The following is a 24,322-nucleotide window of genomic DNA, read 5'->3' on the forward strand; positions in this document are numbered from 1 at the left end:
ACAAATGTATAATACTTACTTGTAAGTCTAACCATTGGAACCAAAATTCTGTGGAATTTTTGCTTTTTAATTCTTAAAATTATATTCAAACTGGATTTATCCTGCTACTCATAAAAGCTGGCTTCTGTAATTGTGACAGGCACGGCCATGAGCTCAGGTATTTAAAAATTCAAACATTAAAAACTGTCTTAGTACTGACAGCCATTTTGTCAAGAACAGACATAAGATAAGCATTATAAAACAGATGTAACACTTTACAAGTTAAAACACTTTACACAATTCTTGCTTAAGCTTATACTCTGTAAGTCCCATATTTACTATAGGACTTATTATCAATTAAAAAATCTGATTTGGTACCTTTCCTGCCAAGTCTACAAACCATTCTAAGTCCTACATTATTTGCCAACATTTGTGTACACACGTGTTCAAGGTATTATTAAAGTTAAAAGCTGTGTAAGTTCAAACTAAAGTATAATTGAAAATCCTTTAATGTTGTATAAACTGAGCTCATATAAATCAACTAGACTGAATATTCAGACAAGGGGTTGTGATCATTTATCTAAGTAATCTAAATAAGGGAAACAGTTACAGAATATAAATGCCAGAATATAGACACCCACCTCTAAGAGAATGCTGCCATTGCCACATGAACAATCTTAGAACAGCACTGATGATGTGCACTGTTTCAGTGTCAGCATACACAAGACGTAAGCTGGAGTTATATCCTATTTTACATCCCTAAGACAGCCTGCATTCCTGTCTCCAGATTTGGCTCAATCTTTTTTCTGATATTCTCTACCTCTCCTCTTGCTAAACAAATAAGGGGGAACAGGTTATTACTAAAGGGAATGAGAATAAAGAGAAATTCCGATTACTCTCTGGAAAATGAATAAATAATGACTACTCTGGTAGTGCAGAAAACAACATTAAAATGTCTTTAAAAGAAATAAAGAGAACGTTTAGTACAGCTATTTGGCCTTGTTCTCTCCAGCTCAACTTTGTTTTTTCCACTATTTGTAATAACACTTAGGATAAAATCCCGTTCCCAGTGATTAGGAATTCATTTTCTGTTTAAGTGCAAAACAGATGAGTTTCATGCTGATAAAATGACAAACATTCCAAATGTTAGATAATTTTTTTTTTTTAAAACAAAGCTCAGATCAAGGACTTGGAAAAATGCTGTGGGAAGGGGGAAGAGAAGGTAAAACTTTATTGGTGCAAACTCTTCCACCAAGAATATGTATCGTATTCTGAACAAAATATTTCAATCAGGTGAACCATTGGTGCAAAGACTTTAAAAAAAATTATCTGCATGAAGTACGGACACAGTAAAAAAAGCAAACATTTTGCTTATAAACTATGTATAGGTCCATGTCAAGAACTACACAGTATGATTTTCTGTGAACGTATGAATGGAATGTGATCATCCCTCTTTCAGTAATTTTAACATGTTCCTTCTTACAGTAGGAAAAGTAATGCATGACAAAAGCAGATCATATTTTGAGTCAAATGAACAGTAACTTTTCCAACACTAAACGAAAAAAATGTATGTATTTTTAATGTGCATTTCAGTGAGACAAAAATGTAATGAAGACAGATGCAGCTATTTTTATCATTTTAGCTGGCTTTTTCAGAGCCAGTTAAGAAGTGTATGCTATTGTTAATAGAAAAATATAAATACTATGAATTTATTTTTGCCTTGATCACTTAGGAAAAGTTGCCATCTCTTTTGCTACTTCCCAGAATGATCAGTCAATTTATTAGGGTAAAAGCATTCATTACTTTTAAACAACAGATCAGTTTAAAGGTGTATGTCCTGTCAGAGGTTCCCATCCTCATAAAAACTACAGCAACGCTAGCATTTACTTTTTCTTCAGGAGAGAAAGTAGCTGCCTTCATGCTGAGCTATTCCTTTTCTTTTTCTTCTTTTGCAGTGGAGCTTCCAATTTTTGCTTCTTTGGAGTAATTTTTCTCTTTCTTTCTGATGTTTTGTCACTTTTATCAGTCAAACAACCTTTTTTTTTCTTGACTATTGACAATTTTTCATCTTCATTTGCTGGAAAAAAGCAAGAAATTATTCACACTGATATTTATGTCCAGTCTTTGTAGTCTAAAATGGCACAGACTTACTTATATCTCATTTTTCAAAAAGAGGTTATACATGATCTTTTACTTACAGCGGAATGTGCCATTTATGCTAGTTTTGCCTGTGATATGCAAATATCTAAAGATCAAGTACATAAATAGATTATGATACAGTAAAACAACAGGAAACAAACCTAAAAAAATACTGAGCCAGACTTCCTAAGTTTTCCCCAACCACAATGGCCTCAAGACCTAGTTTTGGTTTACAGGAAAACAAGACATGCAGTTCTATCAAACTGTTTTTTCTTTTCTTATCTGTCTCAAAAGCTTCACAGTGGCTTCCTCAGTATGTTATTTCAGTAAAGAGAGACAAAACTTTCATATAATAAAAGTGAGAGGAGGCTTATGTCCTCTAACATACATGTGGGCTTGAGACACTATCAGACTGGTAAGGATATTTATATCCCTTGCCAGTGTCATATCCCCAGTTCTTCAAGATATCGGAAGTTTTTCCAATGCATACAGTAAAAACGTCCCACTTACTATCTTCCATTTCAGAGTCACATGAACAACCAAAAATACACACAGTTCTGTTACCTTGAGATGATGTTGCAGCTTTCTCAGAATTTTCTTTCATTTCTGAAGCTTGGTCAAGCCATACTGCAAGACATGTCAGCCGAGCTTTGGTACTGACTTCACACAGTAGAGATGGCACATTTTTAATCTGGAGATAATACATTAGAAGATTAATTACACATTATTTTATTTCTATTTAAATTTACTGAAGTATTTGAAGTGAGAAACATACTGCCTACCGTACACTTCATTTCTGGTGCCTAACAATGTTTAGAACTAGAGGCTGTATATCGGCTAATGGTCACATTATTGCAGTCCTGTTCCTGATACCATTCCTCAGTGGTGGCTTTACAAAAAACTCCCAGTGGCTTTAAGAAAATATCTTGATAAGCAAGACCAGTGGGTTTCAGGCACATGGGGTAAGTGTAACTTGATGAATAACTAGATGAGTCACAGACCCCCACACAAAAAATGGTTTCAGAAGTTTCTCCAGAGTAATAAGTATTTTTTGGTACAGCTAAAATAATGTGAATGAAGTTATTGCATTAGATTCCTTTTCTCCCTCACAAAGACAAGGCTGCTGATTAAAAGTAATCTCTTCAGAGTGTGTTTCAAAGTGCTTAACTGCAGTTATATCAGTCAGCTCTGGGAATACTTGAGCAAATATCCTATTACAGGTATCAGGGGATAAAGCGTCACAAACACATGTACAGCACAACAACATCAATCCATCAGAAACTACCTGTATTAGGATATTCTACCTCACAAAGCTGGACAGAGCAGCCCACAGAGTTATACGGAGTTTTACAAAATTTTGCCTACACACAAGAAAAGCACTCATTTGGTCAAAATAAAGACAATGTCACAGAGAAAGGTAAAGAGTTCCCTGATCACTATGTCAGTTATGTACAAAGGGAAAAGAAATTTGAGGTGAAGGGGAAAGAGGGATTTTCACTATTGCACTTATAAGTATAAAAGTAACCAGAGGGGGTCAAATTAAAAACAGGCAAATTCAGATGATACATATAAAGCATATAAATGTTGAGAGATATTTATTTGAACTATTCAAAATACTTATAGTGGAATATAGTAGATCCTTTATTACTGGCATTAAATTAAAAAAAATCTAATTCTGATTTTAAAAATACAAACCCCAGAGCAAACAATAAACATGGGAAACTTTAATGATAAGACACGATTCCTTCTTGAACTGTGCTACTCGGAACGGTTTGAAAATACACGAAATAGAAGTACCCAGTATATTAACATGTTTGAATTTTTCAAAAGGACAACTTTTTCCCCTTACATGAACAATCCCCACCCCAAACCACAGAGTTCATGTTTTTAAAAGACTAGCAACAGTCACCTCAGCAGTGCTTAGAACATATATAACTAATTAAATAGTCTGGCCAGGTAGGTCTGAAAGGAAGCAGGACTTTATATATAAAGAGGAGATGGGATCTCTGTAGTATCATCAGATTTTATAGTTTGTTTAAAAGAAATTACAAAGATACCAAAATATACAGGTGCATAAAAATATGTGGATAGACACATACTACTACTCTACTACTACTACATGCTACTGAACATAGCATGGAGGAGATCAAGGCATCCAGATTTTAAGTAAAATTTCCTCAGTGATTTAAAATTAATTTTTATTACAGAACTGTCTGCGGTTTCGGTTATGTGGTATTTTTCTGTAAATTTAACAAGCAGTTTAATAGACCAACCTTATTAAGATCCAGATTCCACATTTTAATGTAACCATCACTAGATGCAGTAACAATAACATGTTGTCCTTCTCTTTCAAAACTATAGATATCTTTTATTCTGTGAAGAAAATATAATACTGCTTTACTTTATAGCATGGCAGTTCACTTCAGAACAGGACACTGCAGAAATAGATGAGTAGGCAATAATTTAAAAATCAGTTTGAACAGAAAACCCACAAATGACAGGCAGGAACTTGGAACGATAATCTGTTTTGAGTGATATCATTTACAGTCGGAATGCTTGCCTTTGCTAGGCTTGTTAGAATTCAGTTCAGAACATTTTAATACTTTTAAGCCCACAGTATTAATCACTTCAATGACATTTAGCTAATACTTTTGTGTTTTGATGAATTAAAAGCAGCATCTTGACAAATATTTGGTTTTCGACAACAGAAAATACGTGATTACTCTCCTGTTGTCTGAACTGAGTACACTGGTTTGGTTTACTTAAGCATTCTGAAGAGTCGGAATCTGTAAAGACACGTTAAACATTCTTTAGATGGTCTTGCAGGAAAATATCAGTACCCAATTTCAGAAATGCATAGGCCACACACAGAGAAGTGTGTACCTCTAAATTTAGAACTGTAATATTTCTAATTCTATACCCTGCTGTTTTTGTAACATGCATGCCTAGCACAATATTTGTGCTCATACTAAAAGCAAAACAAGTCTGTCCCAAATTTGGAATTTAGCACATAAATTCACTTTCTATACTAAAACAAATACAATAGTAAAATATGCTGAACATTGCAAGTCATTGAACTTTACAGAGTACTCAGCATTACCATAAATATTTAAATAGTAAACAAATATAGAATACCTGTTTTCATGAGCTTTAAATTCACACAGGCATTTTTGTGATTCACAGCTGTAGAACCTTATAATTTCATCATCTCCAGCTATGGCAAGGACAGAATCCTGGGAACAGGAAAAAAGGAATGCAAGTGTGATTAATTTCATGATTTTCAAACCAATTTCCCAGCACCTTTCTTTTTTGTACTTACTGTAATAAATCTAAGTGAAGAAATTCTCTTCTCTGTTGTGATAGTGCCAGTGATTGAAGCTGTGTCAAGTTTGTAGATATCCACTTTATTTGTTATCACGGTCACATACCTCTCTCCATCAGGGGACCATTTAATTATGTGGGCATCTGTACATGATATATTTGTGTACACAGATTTTTTGCACTCTATATTGCATAAGAATCTAAAAGTAAGAATGTTTAGAAGCTGCTAGACACTGTTTTCTACTTAAACCAGCAAAAAATTCAGGAAAAAATCAAATAACTGAGAATAAACTATGATCTTAAATGTTTGTTTCTGATTATCAGAAGTGTATAGAGAAAAACACATGTCCTGATATCAAATTCCAAGGAAAGAAAAATTTACTTTAGTGTCACTACATTTTCCTTTTGGTAAATGATTATTATTAAGGACGTAAGTTTACATACGCTTGCCTGCACATGTAAAATGACAGTGTGAAAGTTGCTTTCAATTAAATGACTTGTTGATTAATTTAGTCTACTCCTCTTGTCTAATTCCACTTTTTTAGTGGATTTAGACTGACAAACTCACTTTGCTTCAGGTTCTTGATAAAGGCTGACCGTCCTTCTACAAGATTCCAAGTTCTGAAAGACAACAATAGATAATGTGCATTCTGGTTAAAAACAGCACAGTGAAACTGAAGTCCTCTTTGCTGACATGAGGCAACCTAAGGAACCTTTTAAGCATCTCTATGCCTTTTATTGCCTTCTTAATGCAAGAGAAAACGATGACTTCACATATCTTTTGCACACTATAAAGTTTAATTTGTGCTATCTATTTTGTAGACAAACATTTGCAATGCAGAGCCCAAAAGCAGTGCAATACCAATTTATGATGTTAAAATAGTATCATATATTTAAAACACATACATACAACAATAGATACATTTACAGACTCTAAGTGAAAAATTACTTTTCTCACACTAAACAAAACCTGACAACGTTCAGAAGTTTAAATAAATTGTGTTCCAAAATGCAAATGTATTTATACATCTACAAGTGACTATAAAGCGTCAGAGCACCACAAGAAGCTCGGAACAGCAAGGACTAATTTCAAAAGACTTTAAAATATTGCTGGTATCTAGAACTTTAAAAGACAAATCAATAGATCTTTGAACCAATTGATGTCCAAATATGTTTTATTAGTGTTGCACGGTCGACTCCCAACATGGAATTGTTGCTTATTACAATTTACTAAGAGCTACTGAATTATGATTCTCAGCATTCCTTCATCAGTCTCAACTCACCTTAATGTTTTATCTGTTCCTACTGACAAAGCCAGTTTCCCAGAAGGATGAATAGAAAGAGATGTCACCTGCCCCCTGATAAAAACAAACCAATGTATTAGCCACGTACATTATTTACAAAGGAAAATAAAAAAGAAAACGCACATGAATAAGCAGATTTAAGAAACTCACTTATGTGCCTTAATAGATTTCAGGCATTCCCATCTTTTTGTGTTCCAGATACAAATTAGTCCATCTTCAGCCCCACTCAGTAGATGTGCAGTACCATAGAACTCCAAACAAGTTATTGTGCCTAGAAATACAAACCAGAGCTCCTAACAATGTGTATGTAACCAACAGTTACCACACAGAGAACCTATGAATTAAGCTTCTAGCATCAAACCCTACCCTTGGGAAAATATGAATTGTTTCCTACGTATTTCTTCACAAACCCCCCAAACTTGCCATAGACGTCTGAACTCCATCTGGGCTGTTCCCTGAAACGGCAGTACTCAACAACTGTGGCTCAGGTGACACTGAGCTTCGATCAATGATTAGGAATTCTCCTATGTCAAAGCCCTGCTCTTGACACACAGCTGAATTTACTGCGGATGCTGCTTCTCATATGTAATTATCATACATGAGTTGAACGCCTGGACCACATTCAGTCTAGCTCCATGTACTTCTTGGTTATCAGGAGAAAAAGGACAATCAGGATTGAGCTACAAATGACACAAATGCATTTATTTGGACAGCCATTTACCGATGTATTTCATGGCTGTAATTCAGGAGGCACCTGAAGTGGGAAATGTACCAGGTTACATGCAGCCTGCTCTCACACACAAGCTCTCTTTTGTGTGGCTCACGTGTGTCTGTGACAGGACAAGGGCCCTAGGAAAGATGGTTGATGGGAGCAGGCATGGTCTAGATAAACTGGGCTGGTAGAACAAAACTGGCTCACAAGCCATTTGTGGTCCGTAACTTCTTAAACAGTTAAAACTAAAAATAATTGGAAGCAGCAGCTATATTTGTGGGCTAACACCCCAAATTATTGTTGGATATTTCATGCTCAAAAGCTTACCTTGCTTATATCAACAGACCATCACGACTGTAGCACCATCACTACTGAAGACTTACCAAAAAAAAATTCAATTTTCTTCTTCTGGCACGGGCCAGGTTTTCAACTACAAGTTTCTATCATTAATGCTTTTCACGAAGAAAAGCTCCCTTACCATTGTGCTGCAGCAGTGCCCCATGTTCTATCTTCTTTTTCATGTCATAGATTTGGATCGTCTCATCTCTGCTCCCAGTGACCACGTATCTGTTGTTCACTGCTACCGCTGACAATGAGGCAGAGTGGGCATGATGTGTAAAATCAGGGACAACCGTCCAGGACTGTAAATGAAATACAAAATAAACAGGTCTTTCTGAAGCTTGCCATATTGAACTTCGACTTCATCGTCCTGTGATTCTTTTTTTAAAAAAGATAAAAACTTGAAAAAGTGTATGTGCAAAATGCAAAAGCATTATACTTAGCTCTAAGTATAATAGGATCTTATTGAGTTAATGTGCTGTTAGGAGATTAGCCCGAACGATTTAAATGTGCAAACCGCCTCCTGTAATCAGCGTTGGGCTTAGATGAAGCCGTATGTGATAAAGTCTCTGCACAGAGATAAATCTCGTGGCGAGGAAGGCGGATTCTCCCTTCTTCCACCATTACAGGCTAGAGACACGCCTTCCACCTGGCACCAGCCCCCACGAGACAATGTGGCATCCATCCCCTGCGCAGCTGTTTATTCTCAGCTCCGCGCTGGAAGGCTGAGGGGAAGGAGTTTGCGCCGCAGCTCCCTGCACCCACGCAGCCGGCCGCTGCCCACAGCAAAAAGGATCCGCGGGGCCCCCGGGAGCCCTCCCTGTCCTGCTCGCCCCCCCCCGGCCGAGCAGCGGAGTGTCCGTGGGCCGCTCCCACACCCCGCGCCAGCAGCGAGGGGCCGAGCCTGAGGCTGCGGGAGGCTGCCCCGCCCCCGCGGCGCTTTAAAAGCCCACCCGGCGCCCGGCTCCGCGGCCGCGGAGAGACGAGGCGGTGAGTAGCGGGGTAGCTCTTCTCGGGGTGGGAGGGTTGGCGGGTGGCCGCTGGCCGCCGCCGCGCGCGCGCCTTCCCTTCCCTTCCCTTGCCCCCCCGGGGTTACCTGGGCGGGCCGCGCGGCGAACCCGAAGAGGACCTGCTCGTAGCAGCCCGCCACCAGCTCCATCCACCCCGCCACGCACGGCGCCACCGCGGGGCCCTGCCGCCTTCGGCCGCCGCCTGCCCGCCCGCCCGCCGCGCTGCCTGCGCCCGCGCCGGAGCACGCCACGCCGTGCTGGGCCCGCGGGTGTCGGCGGGCAGCGCTCCCTCGGGGGAGAGCCCGCGGCCTCCGGCGGTCGCCGGGGAAGGGGAAGCGCTGGAGGGGGGGATAGGGCGGCGGCGAGGGCGCGAGCTCGGCGGGTCAGGCTCTGCGCGGGGCAGCCCGTGCGGGAGGTCCTCGCGGGGCGGAAGCGGGGCTCGCGCCGCTGCTTATGGCGACGGGGAGGATGAGAGACGTTAGTGCCGGGATCGCGGTGGGGGGGGAGGGGCGGGGGGGCAAAAAGGGGTTCGCGGTGACCGCGGTCGGGGGTGGGGGCCGCCAGCGGGGAAGAGGGCGCGAACCGATCGGCTGCGCAACGGGGGGGGGGGGGCGGCTCCCTTCCTCCCTTCTTTCCCCCGGGGCCTCAGCGCTGCCGCCTCACGGGCGACTGGGCCGCGGGCCTTCGGGCGGTGAGGCCCCGGCGGCCGTTAGGCCGAAGCGCCCGGTGAAGCGGCGCCGGCGGAGGAGTGCCGCGGCTTTCTTCGGGGCCCCACGGCATTTTTTTTTTTTTTATTTCGTCGGGTGTGTTGGTGTTTTTTTTTTTTGTTTTTTTTTTTTTTTTAATCTCCTTATCGCGTAGCTCAGTAAACGGGAAGCGCGGCCTCGGCGCCAGTGTGGCCGCTGCGGAGGGCCGCGACCGGGCGGGGCGCACTTCTTGCCGGGCGCCGTGGCTCTCTCTTCCCGTCGTGCCGAGTGGCTTATAAAAATGCGTCACGGCACGGTGCGGCTGGGGCCTGGGCTCCTCGGGTAGCTCGGCCGGGGTCACCGCGCCGGCCTGCGGCGCTCGGAGAGGTTCCCCCAGCCCGCTGCCCTCACCCGGCTCCTCATGTGGGCGAAATGAATGCAGAAGTGGGGTGGCTTGCTCTCTGCTTTGGGTGAGCAGTGTTCTTAAAGATGGTTTGTATTAGTAAATCGCTCCCCATCCACTTTTTTGTTAGTACAAATGTAATAATAAAAACGTGAAATAAAGGCGCTGGTAGGATGCGTGTGTAATCCAATTAAGGGGGTGTTTGAATTCTGGAGGTTAAAGCTGCCCCACTGTTTAAATAGTAAGCTGGCTGTGACTGTAGCTACAGTTCAGCCAAATGTAAAAAATGTTAATACATGCTGGTTTAATTGCTTTTAAAATATTCTTGTTTTCTAGTGAAAAGATTAAGAGGCGACAGACAAGATCAGATGGGAAAAGAATACAAACTCAGTTTTGCATGAAAGTCTGATAACTGTGATCGAGAAACAATTTCATCATTTGCCTTCTGATATCTTTTGCAATAAAACTGCTTTCTAGTGCCTGCCATCTTCTGTTAAATCTGCACGCATAAAGACTGGTAAGTTTTAAAAAAAAGGTAGTATGTAGCTGTGAGTTCAAGAATTAGTATTTTAGTGTTTAGAGCATGGAGTTTATGGTTCCTATTATTAAAAAGTAATGCTTGAATTAGAGGAACATTATTATGTGGATATTTTTATTAATGGTTATCTTCTTTAACGGGAAGAAGTTGCTGTTGATAATTCCTTATAATGAGGTTTACTAAGAGGGCATATACTAACTTTACTGATATATGCCTGTATTTAAGGGCTTGTTTGTACTTGACTATTTTCTTGGCTTCAGAATGGGTGTGGGGATGAAGTGCATAGTTACTCTAACACCATGCATGGGTGCTCTAATTATGGTATATGGCTATCCTGTGTCAGGTTAGCCTAATCCACTTTCAGAAGTAGCGCCCTGAACTGTTCCCCTGCGTGGACAAGCCTTTAAGGCATTACAAATGCTCCATACTTACTGTATTGTGTAAATGTGGATTTGATCAGCCACTACATAAAATATTACATAAATTCTTGTATGGAAATGGGAATTAAAACTTAAGTAATCAAGTATTTGCATAGAAGGAGCAACACTGGATGTAAAAAATCAGCAGTGGTGAATGAACAGCTGTGTGTGGAAGTGGATGCAAAATACGTTGCTAATGAAACTCTTCTCTGCACTGTTCTATATTGATTGGATGATGAGGGGAAAAAAAGCTTAGAAGAAAGATATTGGAACTGACAGAGTGGTACATACCTCTTCAGGAAAGCTGTATCCACTGGTTTAGTGAGAGCAGTAAAAGGTCATTTGCTGTTGCTAACTCACTGGTAGTGAGTGGAATGTGTATATGGAAGAGGCAAAAGAGAAGACATACCTAAGAAAAGGTGCAGAGAAGGATCCCACTTACCTATGCTATGCCCTCATCACTCTCTTGTTTCTGTTCTTCAGCATATAAGAAGTACCACTGCTTGTTTTCAGCTATATAATTTGTGGTACAAGTAAATCAACCTTTAATTTGGCTAAAAGGGGGAAAAAAAAGAGGGGTTGTACAAAACCTGTTCAGGCCTTTATTTTTGCTGCCTTATTTTTAACTATTTTAGAACATGAATCTTCTGAATGATTATATTATATGCACATATTTCAGAAATAAGGGTAAGGTGTAGGTGACTTAAAAGCTCTCTGTAATTTTCTAGTGCTGTGGACAGTGGGAAAACTTTATGCACTTTAAAAAAGTGAAGGTAATTTCTAATCATGATCCCATTGGCCATATATTTTTATCTGCATTGCTTTAGCAGTGCCAAGTCAGAATTTAACATTTCTAAATTCTGACTTAATAACATTGAAGACATAAGGTGGGGTGAACATCTTTGACATCTAATTCATCTCAAGGTTAAGATTCTTTATCTTGTTCCTTCCTCACATCTTTTTCAGCTGAAGGACTGCAGTAAACTGAACCTGTGCATTTGTATTCTTTGAGAAAGGCAGAAGACAGTTTGAACCATGGCAAGCCAGGTAAGATCGTTTGGTCAGGAATTCAGGCTTGCAGTGCCTAAGTGGATTCCAGAACCATACTCAGAATTCCTAGTAAATGTAAAGCTGAAATAGCTAGCTTGCTCTGAGTTGGGTGTTCTTTTAGTCTTATGATTTCCTCCGGTAATGCCGTGATTGGTGGCTGTCCTCTGGACACTTAATTTTATCAACTGAAGCAGGTTGGGGGCATAACATTAAGCTTTGCAGTTTGGATTATTTGAGCATGAGTTCTTCTGAAGGACCTTGCGCATAACACTCTCTATATAAGATGTATGTAGAGGTGTTCTAGAGGAAGAACATTAAAGCCTGCGTAAGTAAAAAATGCTGTGAAACAATATTCTTATTTTTGGAATTCCTTGTTCTTTAGAATGCGAGGGAGGCAACCTGTGTTAATACAGCTGTTGTTTCCCTCCTCTTTTGTGTAGTTGCCCCACTTCCTTTTTAAACTGTGGTTTTTGGGTTTTTGTTTTTTCTTTTTTTTTTTTGAGGCACTTTTTATGCCTCTTTCTTCCTGGCCTTGCATCTGGGTTTGAGTTTTCCCTCAGCCAAGCTAGTGCCTGTTCCTGGTCTGCTTTCTCCTTACATTCCATTAATCGGCCTCCTGTTGTTGTTCCTGGCCTGGGGGAGTGACTCACAGCTGGGTAGTGAGGAGAGACATCTCACTTAAGAGAAGAAGAAAACCTAAGTGAGGGGAGATAGGGACAGCTGAGATCTGTTCTGGGCAAGAGTGATGGATTTCCCTGCCTCTTCATCACTCAGACTGTGCTGCTGCAGGGTTTTTCGAGTCCCGGAGCTCAAGTGGAACACAGTCCAGTCCTGGAGCTAATTAACATTTAGGATTGGCCAACATCGAAGGGCTGTCTGCTTTTCCCCTAATTCCCAGAGGAAGCTGTCAATCCTTTAGCCAGCTTGACAAGTCAGGGGAATATGGCTGTTCATACAATCCTTTGGCTCTGTTATTTTTGCCAGGCGTTTTCCCCAGAGGCTGCTTTCCCTCATGGGAGGCGGAGGGAGAAATGGGACCCCAGGCTTCTTTCAAGGGCAAGGTGAATATGGGGAAATCACCTGTGGTGATGGGGAGTGGGAGGGAGGAATGTAAACGAGGCTAAATACTATAAAGGTGATTTTTTTTCTCCCAACAGGACTTAATGGTGAAAAAAAGAGAATGTCTCCAGGCCTACAGCTGGTGGAGAACACCACAGAAGAAACGGAAGAAAAAGAACAAAATAAAACCAGGAAGAATAGAGTTTGTCCCCAGTAGTACTAATGCAGCCAGGTAAAGACCTTTTGAAAGGAGAAGCTGACCCTTTATCTGTTTTAATTAGTAGTGATCAGGGAGGGAATGCTGTCATTTATTCTTAAAATCTTAAGATGACACATCTGGTGCCTATATGCTAAGTATTGCTTATGGAAATGTATTGCTAGTAGAATTAATGAAGGGGTTTTTGTAGTTTGTCTCTCCCACAGTCACTGAGAAGTGATGGCAAAATAGTCATAGCTCTTTTGAATTATGGCTGTAACTTGAGTTAATAGGGGTGGTTTTTTTTAGTATTTGTGTGCTTCCTTCCTTCCCACCTCTGCTTCAGACAATAAGTATTTCTTTTTAAAACCAACTTCTGAAAGTTTTATGAAATGGGTCTTCAAAATGCTTTTCTTGCAAAAGTGTGGTAGAATGGACCCAGAGAAGTTGAGAATTTCATGCTGGAGTGATGGCATTGCAGTTCTGCACATTACTCAGCAGAGTTTTGCAGTTAATACTCTCCTCAGGTTTTGTCTATTTATTTGTCCAGTTGTAACTACCTGCTTATATGTTAGGTGCCATAATGTTGCAATCAGATACTTTAATCTCAAGCCTGACAAATGCTCTCTTTTGTTTTTAAAGACCAGATTATTCGATATTTGTTGGGGAGCTTACTCCAGAAGTGGATGATTTCCAGCTCTATGACTATTTCCTAAAGAGGTACCCCTCATGTATTGACTGCAAAATAGCAACAGACCTGCTGGGATATTCCAGGTAACGTCTGTGGAAATTTGTAATGCTGTTGATATGCTTGCTTCTATAAGTAATACAGAAGAACTTGCATTGAAACTGTTCATACGTTTTCTCCAGAGACAGGAAGAGAGATTAGCATTACTTTTTTTTGAACAGCACAGATGCTTGCATTTCTAAAACTTCCTGGTAGTTTAAGCAGTTAATGTGATAAGCCTTAGTTTAGCCATATGTATTTCTGCATGAAAGAAATTAGATGGTGGGAGAACGGAGAGCTGTGCACGGAAATCTGTGCTGCTCTGCTTACGTACAGCAGTGCGTTCACTTAGTCATCTGCAGTACTGAAGACAAAATAATTCCCTTCTTACATGTGGGAGAAAAATGTAAGGCCTGGCAAGGCTTAGGGAGTTGGGAGACTGAACCTATTAACATTAGTAAATAAAGCCTATCAGAAGTTAATAATGGCCAGGCAGTGAGTCAAGCAGGGATAAGCGAGTTTGCTGTTCAGAGTGCTGGCTGTAATAGACTAATTCAAGAAACTTGAGAAAGCAAGTATAGAAAGAATGTTAGTTCTGTACAGTGGTAGAAGTGGGTTAACATTAACTGATAAATTAATGGCTGTAAACGCAGAAATGAGAAATCTGATTACTTGTGCAGACAGTAATTAACATATTGGTTTGCTGCCTCTCAGCAAGTTGCATCTTAATGCTATCAAAGAACAAGCTTTTTGCTTCTGGCCCAAGTTTTTAGTTTGAAAGCATCTTCTGTGCATGCGCACATGCCAGAGAGGTTGCTTAGGTAATGGAAGCTATAGTAGCTACTATTTTCTGTTTTTGTAGAAGAGAGAAATTGAATTATTTAGCTTTGTAACTATTATGCATACTAGAATTTGTTTTCTCCCTTTTGAAAATTGTAGAGGGTATGCCTTTGTCAGATTTGGTGAGCAAGGTGATCAGATGAGGGCACTGCAAGACTGCCAGAATGCACCAGGTCTGGGGGGAAAACGAATCCGGCTGAGCATAGGAATTTCTAAAAGGTAACAAATGAGTTGTGCGTTGATATAGTAATTCTGAATAATCAGATACTTGTAGCTCTGCCTTTGTAAAGTCTGTGGCCTTTGTTATAATGGCTGTACCCATGATGCAGTCTACAAAACCAAAAATACAGAAGCATTATGTTTTGAGACCCTGGATTCATCAACCTCTTTCAGGATTGCTGGGGAAATCCAACTCTTAAGTCTAGCCAGATTGTGGAACTTGGGCTTAGCTGCTGTTGTAACCAGCCTTAATTCTTATAGTAGCAAAGCTCAATGCATTCATAAATTTTTTCCAGATTTGGGCCTGAAAAAGGTAGAAGGGACATCAAATGGTTTTATATGCTAGGGCACTCTTCTAGACCTTTCCCTCTCGTTTAGGCAAGGTAGCATGTCACTAGTTTTACAGTAGGCTGGCAGAGGAAGGAATTCCTTAAGTGGAAGAATATGGAATACAGGGGGGAAGAAGCCAAAGGAAATGTTGCTGGAACAGTTTGTTTAGAAAACTAATCTTTGCTTTTAAAGTGATTGGGACAGCAAGGAATTTAAAGTTCATTGGTTCCAAAAGAGCTTTTTACTCTGCTGGCTCAGTTCTTTCAGTCAGTTATTTAAAGCAATTCAAGCTTCTGAACAGTTAGAGAATTGATACCAAATTTGATAAACTTTGATCCAGGATGCAGACAGAATGTCGTGTAAACCAACTTCGGGACATTCATTAGGTTTGCTTGTGTGTTCTGTTCAATAGTAAAAATAACAGTTTTTGTTTTTCTTTACCCTGGATAATTCTGCAAATGTTGCCTTTCTGCTTTAGAATGGAATTGCTCTTAGCCAAGAGAGCTCTGTCCAGAATTGCTCTAAATTATTTTGAAAGCAAGAAGAGGTCACAAAGAAACAGGTTGCCTCACTTGTGCTATCCAGAAGAACATCAGCGGTATTTCCACATTTTTCTTTCCTACAGAGATGTATGTAGGAAAGAAGTTGGAAGCAGATGACTTTGAGACATTATGTAGCCATTTGTGTACCACAACAGCAAGATGATAGAATACCTATTTATCAGAATGCATATGTAGTTTTACAGTAATGAAACAAATGTACTGTAGGGATTAAAATTCATATCACTAATCTGTATTTTTTTGAATGGCTGAGTGCTATACCCTCCAAGCATCAAAATATCCAGCCATCAGAGTAGCTTGTCACTTACATTGGGAACTCTGTTTCTGAGCTCCTTCAGTCTGCGTTCTTGACAAAAAGCCTAGATCTGATTTTTATGTAATGACATGGAGATGCAGAGAATTTGAACTCGGCAAACAAAGGAGATATTCCTGTACATAATCAGAGAAGAAATGACTAAGCATAGAGGACTTGTCAGAATGTGCAACTGGGTTATCTGAATGTACTCCATATAGCATACTGCTGGTTTTGTACCTCTGTTTTAGTACAGATGAAGCTTGTGCATTGATTCTTCTCATTAGTGTGAAGTTGTCCCTGAGAAAAATCTACTTGGGAGAGGGAAGGTAGTGAAAACTAAACACTGGCCCTTTGGTTTCCTGCTGCTTTGGCTTCATGCTGGATAATGGCAGTGCTGACTTCATCTGACAACTATACTTCACAACTGTTGTTCATGGACTAAAAATTGAGCAGGTGGAGGTAGACATGTTGAAATGGCAGGCAAGTGACAGATGCTCCTCTGAAACAGATCATCTGACTTCACCCCCTTGTTTGTGGAAATAATAACATTTAGCATTAACCAAACAAAAGATAAAAGGGCTGATTAAGACTGCATCTTTAAAGCAGCTGTGCTTGATAAATGTGTCTGGTCTTAATAAATGTGGTTTTTATCAGCAGCTTGCTTTTAGATACTAAAAATACTTGAATACAGATAAGTGTCATGACTCAAGTTAATCCATGCAAATAATTACTTTTAGTTTTGGTGAAGGTGAGAGCGTTCGTTTGCTTCTGTATAAACATGAGATGTTGTGCTGTGATTTAAACTGTTGTTTAGACAGCTGTTTAGAAAAGCTAAACTTTGAAATGTGTAGGCTGGCAAATCGTTTAACTTCAAAACTGGTTTTACAGTTTATTCTCAAATTCTAACTGTATATAATTTCTCATTTTTCAGACTGAAAGCAGAATTCCAGCGGTACCAGTCATACAACTATAATGATTATTACCAGGATTATCAGAACTACTACTCGCAGTGGGGTTATGATCCTTATGCTGACTACAACTACAGCTCCTATGCTCCCTATGATAGCATGCAAGCTGTTGGAGACTGCTCTTTAGGAGATGCTGTTATGGCTCCAGCTGTTTTTGAGGTAAAGATGCTATGTCCTTGCTTTAAAGAAAAAAGTTCACAAACAAAAGTTGTATGAATTGTGTAAGAGCAAAAAGAAGCCCCAAAACTGAAATTGTGCTTTCTGCTTAGTGTAGAGGTTAGAATATCAGGATTCATTCAGAGGTGTCTTCAATTTAAGTGCTTTAGTACCTCTGTAGAATTGGAGACTTATATACCATTACTTGTTCATGTATGCCAAATAACAGTTCTGACAGCATAATTGTGTAGGCTTCCTCTCTTCCTGTTGGAAGAGATGGACTTTGCTTAAAGAAAATTAAAGAATTGTGATAAGATTGTCTTATCTTAGATCAGCCAGTTTCAGTTAGAAGGGACTGCCAGAAGCTATAAGCTGAACTATACTGTGATTTTCTTTTAAAATCAAATTTAAAAAAAAAAGCAACCAACCCAAACGAGAAAACCCCACCAACTAACACTGTCTCTCCTTTTCCCCCCCAACCCCTCCCCTCCTACCTATTCTTGTAGTTGTGAAAGGAGGGAATGGTTTGGGAGTATAAAAATATTTGGGGTTTGTGATGCTTTGTGAAATGGATTATGATTAAACTTAATACATTTTCTTATAATTTTTTTTTTTAGGAAACTTCAGCTATGACTGAAATAAATGATGACCTAATAACTGAAGGTAATGATGATTCTGTCACTGCAACATGAATTTAGCCATACTTGTGCCCTTTAATAATATAAACCAGTGACAACTGGATGAAGAATGTCTTCGAAATTCAGCTGATGTAGTGGGATCCTTTTATGGGTTATAGCTGAGATGAGGTAGGATTTTAAAGCTGGTAGTGTACACCATGTCAAGTAGAACAGGACGCTGTCAACAACACCTCACAGTAGGTTTCTTGTAACTTTGCCTTCATCCTCCTTCCAAAATCATCTAATACCCAGTTGTCCTATCTCTGTCTTGATCCTGCTAAGCATATTCTATTTTAAACTCATTAATAGGCAAAAGCTTTGTTTTCCGAACTCTGAGATAAAATCCTACATTGTGGTTCCTAAGAGGGGGATTCAACTTGCACTTAAAGATTTGGTACAGAGCTTAATTGTTTGGCCTGGAAGGTTTGTGGACAGTTCCTCACATAGAGACATCTTGTGTTAGTGTTTGGAAACTTATTCGGCCTAACACATTGTAGTAGAAAGGAATTAAATGGATTTTGGGAGTTTCATGGTTAATTACCCTTAAATCTACCTTTTATCTTGAAATACCAATATAGTCCTAGCATGCTAATACATAGATTCCAAAATGACCTGGATTGGTCAGGTTAAAATCGTGGGTGAATAAACATCTTATTACATTTACTGTTATAAATTTAGCTAAGACACATTTTATTGGGCATTTACTTGAGGTGTTTGTGTGTGTGCCTCCCAAGATCTGACACTTGTACTTACCAGGCTTTTATTTTCAGATCCACAGCTTTACTTGGATGTTGATGAAATGAACAGACAATTTATGGAGACAAGTGAAGAACTCTATGATTCCCTCATGAATTGTCACTGGCAACCTCTGGATACGGTCACTTCTGACATCCCCCCTGCTATTTAAGTGTCTTATATAGCATGACCGTTATGACCAAGGTGCTAAAATTACATTTCTTCTACATTACTCTAGATCATAAGTTTTAAAGCACAATGATAGGTTGGGTTTTTTTGCTATGCTTTTGACAGTTTCTGTAATCTTTTTTTTTTTTGTTCATCACTCTACTTGGAGCATCTTGAAATCATGTAAATATTCTAGAAATGTAAAGAGTTCAATGGGGTCTAAAGTTAGACTTGCCTGTGTAAATAAAATTTTGTTTCTGCAAACCTGCCAGCAAGGGATTTTACTTACATATGTGAAGCGCATTCTCTTCTGGCTTGTGGAATTTAGCTGGAGGCAGTAGGGGTATTTCACCTGTCTTTGTTTCAGTATGAGCATCAGACCACTAGCAAAAACTAGCTCTCTTGTATTTCCAGGTTACCTAGGCAATCTTTTACAAGCTCTTAACATGCTTAACATCTAAGCATGCTTGCTTAGATAATGTGTGTATTTGGGAGACATCCCAGAGTTTGCTATGGGAACACTTGAGCCCACTCTTTTCCTGCAGTCTCTTGGCACTAACTGTACTACTGTTCATCTGCTAGGTCAGTTAGAATTGCTTTACTAATACAGTATTTTAAATAATCCAGAAGGGCAGACTTTCAGATGCCATAGATGCAAACATTCCAAAGACTAAGGATGATCCCTACTGACAATTTTATTCCTGTTTTTATTGTTAGTCTTTTCAACTGACACTTTCCAGCAAAGAAACTGGTGTAACATTATACATGTTCTTAAACCTACAAGTCTTTGAAGAAAATAGCTTTCTGGTTTAAAAGAGGAAAAATAATCCATTGGGAATAAAAAAAAAAAAAAATCCCTATCCTAGTAACAACTCCTCAGCTAAGTTGCCCCCTGTCTTAAACATCTCAAATTTATTCAGGCTTCATGCTCAGGTGTTTTATAGTGATAAGGTAGGATGACAGTTTTCAGTATTCAAATCAAAGGAGATTAGGGGAGATAGCAACAAGGAAGGTTCTGCTTTAAGTTAGCAACTTCTGAGTGGCTTCCTCTAAACTCTTCTTAGCTTGAAGGGTATAAAGTATTTTTCCAGTCATAGGGACTACTTAAGCCCATGTGTATGCAAAAGTATTTACTAATTAACATAACAATAAAATAGGTTAGGCTGGCAACAGAAGAATACTCTTCCAAGAAAAAAAGGTAGCAGAAATCATCATAGCTAATAGTTGTGAAAGTTACTCAAGTTAGCCAAGACACTTTGGTGCTGCCATATGTGTTCTGGGGGCAATCTAAACCATAATTGCTATGATGGCAGATGGGAATAAAGTTCTGTGGCCTTCTTATCACTTAATGTAACTAAAGTGGGAATCATAACCTATATGCTGTGCTTAAAACAAATACTGTATTGCAGAGTGATGACTTAGTGTTGGCAGGTCATTTATAGCTGCTGAGCAGAATCTCCCTCTTTTTGCAATTTGATTTCAGCTAGGAATACTTTTGAAGTCCTGCCTGTGAAATGCAGATGCTCTAAAACAGAAAAGGCTTTTGGAGTATTATAGGGAGTTCATTCTTCAGGGATTTAGTGCAGATGTACATGTAGGAAGAGACCGAAAGCAAAAAAACCTTGTCTAGGCAGGGGGAGTAATACCACAGTTTTAGCAACTGTCTTCCCTGCTTTGAGGAGATGTAGTTACAGAGTAGCTGGGAACAGATTCCTTGGGTGAATTGGTGAGTCTCTGGAGGGTGATGGCAGGGAGATTATTATCAGGAATGTGACAGGAGGTGGAATAAATGAAGCAAAGATTCTGGGTGGGAAAGGGGGTGCGTGTGTGAATATATAGCATTGTTTCAGGGGACTGCAGTAGGGAGGAAACTCAAGATAGTAGATGCAGGCCCCTTGAATTTAGACAGTGTTAAAACTTCAAAACCATACAGGGTTTGTATACCACTTCAGTTGTAGTGCATAGAGCTGTGGTGCTTGAGCTTGGTGGTACGCACTGCTCTGCTAAGCAAAGGATTTTGTTTTTAGCAAGCACCGTTGCCATGAGCAGCAAGACGGCTTCTAGGTCTGTGCCTGGGTTATATCCCACTTTGAAGCGGCTTGCGTAGCATCACCTAGCACTGTACTGCTTCAGCAAGTAATTGGTGGACCCTTTAACTGCCTTATGAGTTAAAAATACAATGCTAAGGATGTGTTTGGTTCAGCAGAAATACTGTGGAGTGTATGCTGCTGTGTGGCACTTGGGAGGTTGATTGTGTGAGCTGTGTAATGAGGGGCCCACGTAGATGTGTGATTTCACTTAGTCTGACACTGTACCACCACAGTGCATAAGCCTCTAAAAAAGTCACAGTGCGTAGCCACCCACCCCATTTATGCAGATATTGCCTGTTAACAAGGTCTCTACACTCAGCATTAGAGGCTGTTCTCATACATGCATGTGCCTTCTGTTCTGGACTGTAAAGTACCCATATACTGAAAATATAGTGGAAGAGGTTGGTTGGGCCATTAGTTCCCCAAACCTGAGAAATGTTGGGGCTGTGTTTTCTTCCAGCCAACATACAAGAAAAATGAGGTGAGGAAGTGAGTCTCTTGATAGCAGCCCATGTGATAACTGTTCTAAAACAGTTGTCTGACCTATTTTTGTGTTTCCTTGAGCCTTACTAGCCTATTCCTCTTTCCAGTTAGGAGTGCGTACATGGGATCAAGATGGTGTGTGCGTTGCACATTCTTTACTGTGAAGGCGTACTGAATGCAAACTTCCTGTACTGGTGTGTTAACCAGTGAACCTCAAACACAGGAAAAAGGGAGTGCATCAGAACTGTTAGAACAATGCATTGCTGAAACTTTTTATTGACTAAACTTCTAGGTGTTCTACAACTACCCACCTGCATTAGCTAGCTTATGCAAAGACCTGAACATGTCATACAGGTGCCTGCCATCATTTCTACAAAGATCTGATTGCAGTGGGAACATTAAAATAAGAAAAAAAATTTCTTAGAAGTTAACTTTTTCAACACCACACTTTCACTTCTTCCAGTTGTGTTTTGTCTCTGTTTTACCGATCTGAAATGTGGTTGGTTGGGTTTTTTTGTTTTTAAGCTTGATGAAGGTTTTTCTTGCAAGACTATCTAGTATTGGTTTTATAAACTCTTCATTGCACCTAGCTGCAATAGTGCCTTTACTCAAAACCCACTAATTTCTTCAGGAAGAGTAAAGTTTTGTTTCTATCACTTCTCTGAACAGAAAGGCTTTAGTAGATTGTTTGAGGGGCTACTAATCCTGCAGTCAGTGAACAGGGAGAAAGAAACAGGCCAAAAAGGGTAAAGAATACTTAAAAGGGTACAAAGAGGTTAAACGGTACTTAAGCCATGAATGTTTCTTTTTGCAGGGATGCTCTTGGACCAACAGCTTCTTTCTAGCGCTACCTCAAAGTAACTTGCAGATATAACTCACAGGGAAGATTGATCAAATGGTGATGATCCCTATCATTCTGCTGGATATATATATATTTGCCTTTTGTTTTGTCTCATTTCTAATAACATTTATTTAACTTCAGTGACTCATGTCAGTAGATATTGTTTGACTACATTGACAAGTATTTGAGTCATGAGTGTCATTAAAGGCATGTTACCATATGGAAATTGTTCTAAGTAAGTAAAATGGAAGTAAAATAAGTAAATAAAGCAGCACTTGACTTTGCAGAGCAAACATAGTGTAGCTGCCTTTGACACACACGTGGAAGAGAAAATTGTGTTTACAGGTTACCTTAACATACTTAGTATGCATGAGAAAGAGGGAATCTTTTCTTATATTTGCCCAGCTCTTACGTGCCCAGTGCAAGAGTGATTTTAGTCAATTCCCCACACAGTACCGTTATAGAAGCCAGCATTATTACTGAAGAATGTCTGTTACCAAAGGGCACAGTTTATATCCCTTTTTAAATCTTCCTCTTCCCATATTGGAAATACATCATGATGCCCTTCCTTCCCCTCCACTAAGTTGGAATTTAGTGTGATTGTTTTCTGTCCAAAAAGAGTAACAATTCCAAACTAAAATAGTATTTTTCTTGTATTTTGATTATCATAGTGACTTAGATATTTTTTTGACGAGTGTATTGTAGAAATAGAGCCTCGTCCTGAAATTACTCCACAGATGTAACACACCAGCCATTCGCACGAGTCTTGCAGGTGACTTCTAAACCTGTGTGTTCTGCGTCCTGGAAGGGATTGTCTGTCACTGCAAATCATCCCACTGCACATAGAATTGTATTTACAGTGGGAGGGTAGGAGAGGAAGAGACTGGAGTTCTGAAGTTGTAGTTTGGGAGGAGAAATATCTGGAAAGAATTCCACTCTGTTGGTATTGTGGAAATGGTGATCTTCCTTAGATAACTATTAAAGCAGGACTAAGAAATTGAGGGAGGAGCAGGTTGTGTGGAAGAGGTGGGAAGATACAGATGTGGTTAAAAAAAGCCAATATGATACAAAGATCGGGCAGTACAAGACTCCCCAGTAACGTTCCTTCTAAAAGCACTTCCTTCTCTGCTCGTTTACATTCCTTCAGACCTTGAGCATCACCCTTGCTGGTTGAATTCCCCCAAGCTTCCTGTTCCCCCCCAAGTTTGATAGTTGCTCTTTCTTCAGCTGCGTGCTGTGACAAATGCTTTTATTTTTGGTGAAAGGGGTGCGCACTGCATCACAGATCTGGCTTTCCTTCATTTTATGCCAGTAGTTTTTTCAATATGTTTTTTTTTCAGGGTGAACATTTTCACTGACTTTTGAATAGGGAGGGTGGTTGTGATTTTCTGCTCCATCGTTCCCGGGGCAGATGTAGAGACACTGATTTTTCTCAGATTTTTAGTAGATTAAAAGATTTTGAGGTGTTTTGTTTGCAACAGAAATGCACTTTTCCTCTTGTTCTGAGGCAGAAAAAGCTGCGTCGAAGCTTTTTCCCCCCACCTGCTTCCAGTCTGTCAAAAACGAGCGAAGGTAAACCTGCAGATTGTCCCTGCCGTTACTTAGGCAGACCTACTGGGTAGCGGCGTCCCGAGGGCTCACCCCCACCTCCCCGGGCTCGCCCGCCGGGGGTGGCTAGCTGCCGCCAAGCTTTCCTGCCGTGCTCGCCAGGCCGCCCTCCGCCAGCTGCCCAGGAGGGACAAGGACACTCCGGTCCCTCGGGGAGACTCTCGTTCCGCCCGACACACGGGCGGCGAGCTGCGTGCCCGGGACGGTAACAGCGCCGGGACCGGCGGAGCGCCGCGGGAACCGGGCAGAAGACGGAGGAGGAGCCGCCTCCGGGACTCGCCCCCGGCGCGGCCTACACCCGTCCCAAACCTCCGCTCCCGGCCTTCGACCTCCCCCTCCGCCGCTCTCGCTCGCGGCCCGGGGGCGGGCGTTTTTTCCCCGCTTCCCTTCTCGGGTGCCGGCAGCCCACCGAGGGCTTTTCCCGCGCAAGCCGGCGCGGCCCTGCCTGCGGGGGAACGCGCACACGGCGG

The 24,322-nt window shown here is 40.5% G+C and overlaps 2 protein-coding genes across 6 annotated transcripts; one reads left to right on the forward strand and one right to left on the reverse strand.

The window, feature by feature from the left end:
- Nucleotides 1-472: 472 nt before the first annotated feature.
- On the reverse strand, nucleotides 473-9,036 carry PAK1IP1 (PAK1 interacting protein 1). Its single transcript, XM_074899693.1, has 10 exons — nucleotides 8,891-9,036; nucleotides 7,934-8,096; nucleotides 6,894-7,014; nucleotides 6,723-6,797; nucleotides 6,008-6,060; nucleotides 5,438-5,583; nucleotides 5,254-5,351; nucleotides 4,392-4,491; nucleotides 2,683-2,809; nucleotides 473-2,056 (listed from the first exon to the last, which is right to left on the reverse strand). The coding sequence occupies exons 1-10, from the start codon at nucleotides 8,951-8,953 to the stop codon at nucleotides 1,896-1,898; spliced, it is 1,107 nt and encodes a 368-aa protein (XP_074755794.1). The 5' UTR covers nucleotides 8,954-9,036; the 3' UTR covers nucleotides 473-1,895.
- Nucleotides 8,647-22,528, forward strand: LOC141957737 (tRNA selenocysteine 1-associated protein 1-like). Of its 5 annotated transcripts, XM_074899698.1 has the most exons (11): nucleotides 9,149-9,281; nucleotides 10,230-10,410; nucleotides 11,817-11,897; nucleotides 12,885-12,961; nucleotides 13,058-13,191; nucleotides 13,798-13,929; nucleotides 14,822-14,941; nucleotides 17,058-17,253; nucleotides 17,868-17,913; nucleotides 18,698-18,866; nucleotides 22,218-22,528. In XM_074899698.1, the coding sequence occupies exons 4-10, from the start codon at nucleotides 12,932-12,934 to the stop codon at nucleotides 18,832-18,834; spliced, it is 795 nt and encodes a 264-aa protein (XP_074755799.1). In that variant the 5' UTR covers nucleotides 9,149-9,281; nucleotides 10,230-10,410; nucleotides 11,817-11,897; nucleotides 12,885-12,931; the 3' UTR covers nucleotides 18,835-18,866; nucleotides 22,218-22,528. The 5 variants fall into 5 exon arrangements, with proteins under 5 accessions (XP_074755797.1, XP_074755799.1, XP_074755796.1 ...); XM_074899696.1 differs by lacking the exons at nucleotides 9,149-9,281; nucleotides 22,218-22,528 and adding an exon at nucleotides 8,647-8,784 and having other exon boundaries at nucleotides 18,698-19,101; XM_074899695.1 differs by lacking the exon at nucleotides 22,218-22,528 and having other exon boundaries at nucleotides 18,698-19,101.
- Nucleotides 22,529-24,322: the final 1,794 nt, after the last annotated feature.

The sequence above is a fragment of the Athene noctua genome, chromosome 2 (genome assembly GCF_965140245.1).
Source record: "Athene noctua chromosome 2, bAthNoc1.hap1.1, whole genome shotgun sequence".
Taxonomy (NCBI): Eukaryota; Metazoa; Chordata; class Aves; order Strigiformes; family Strigidae; genus Athene; species Athene noctua.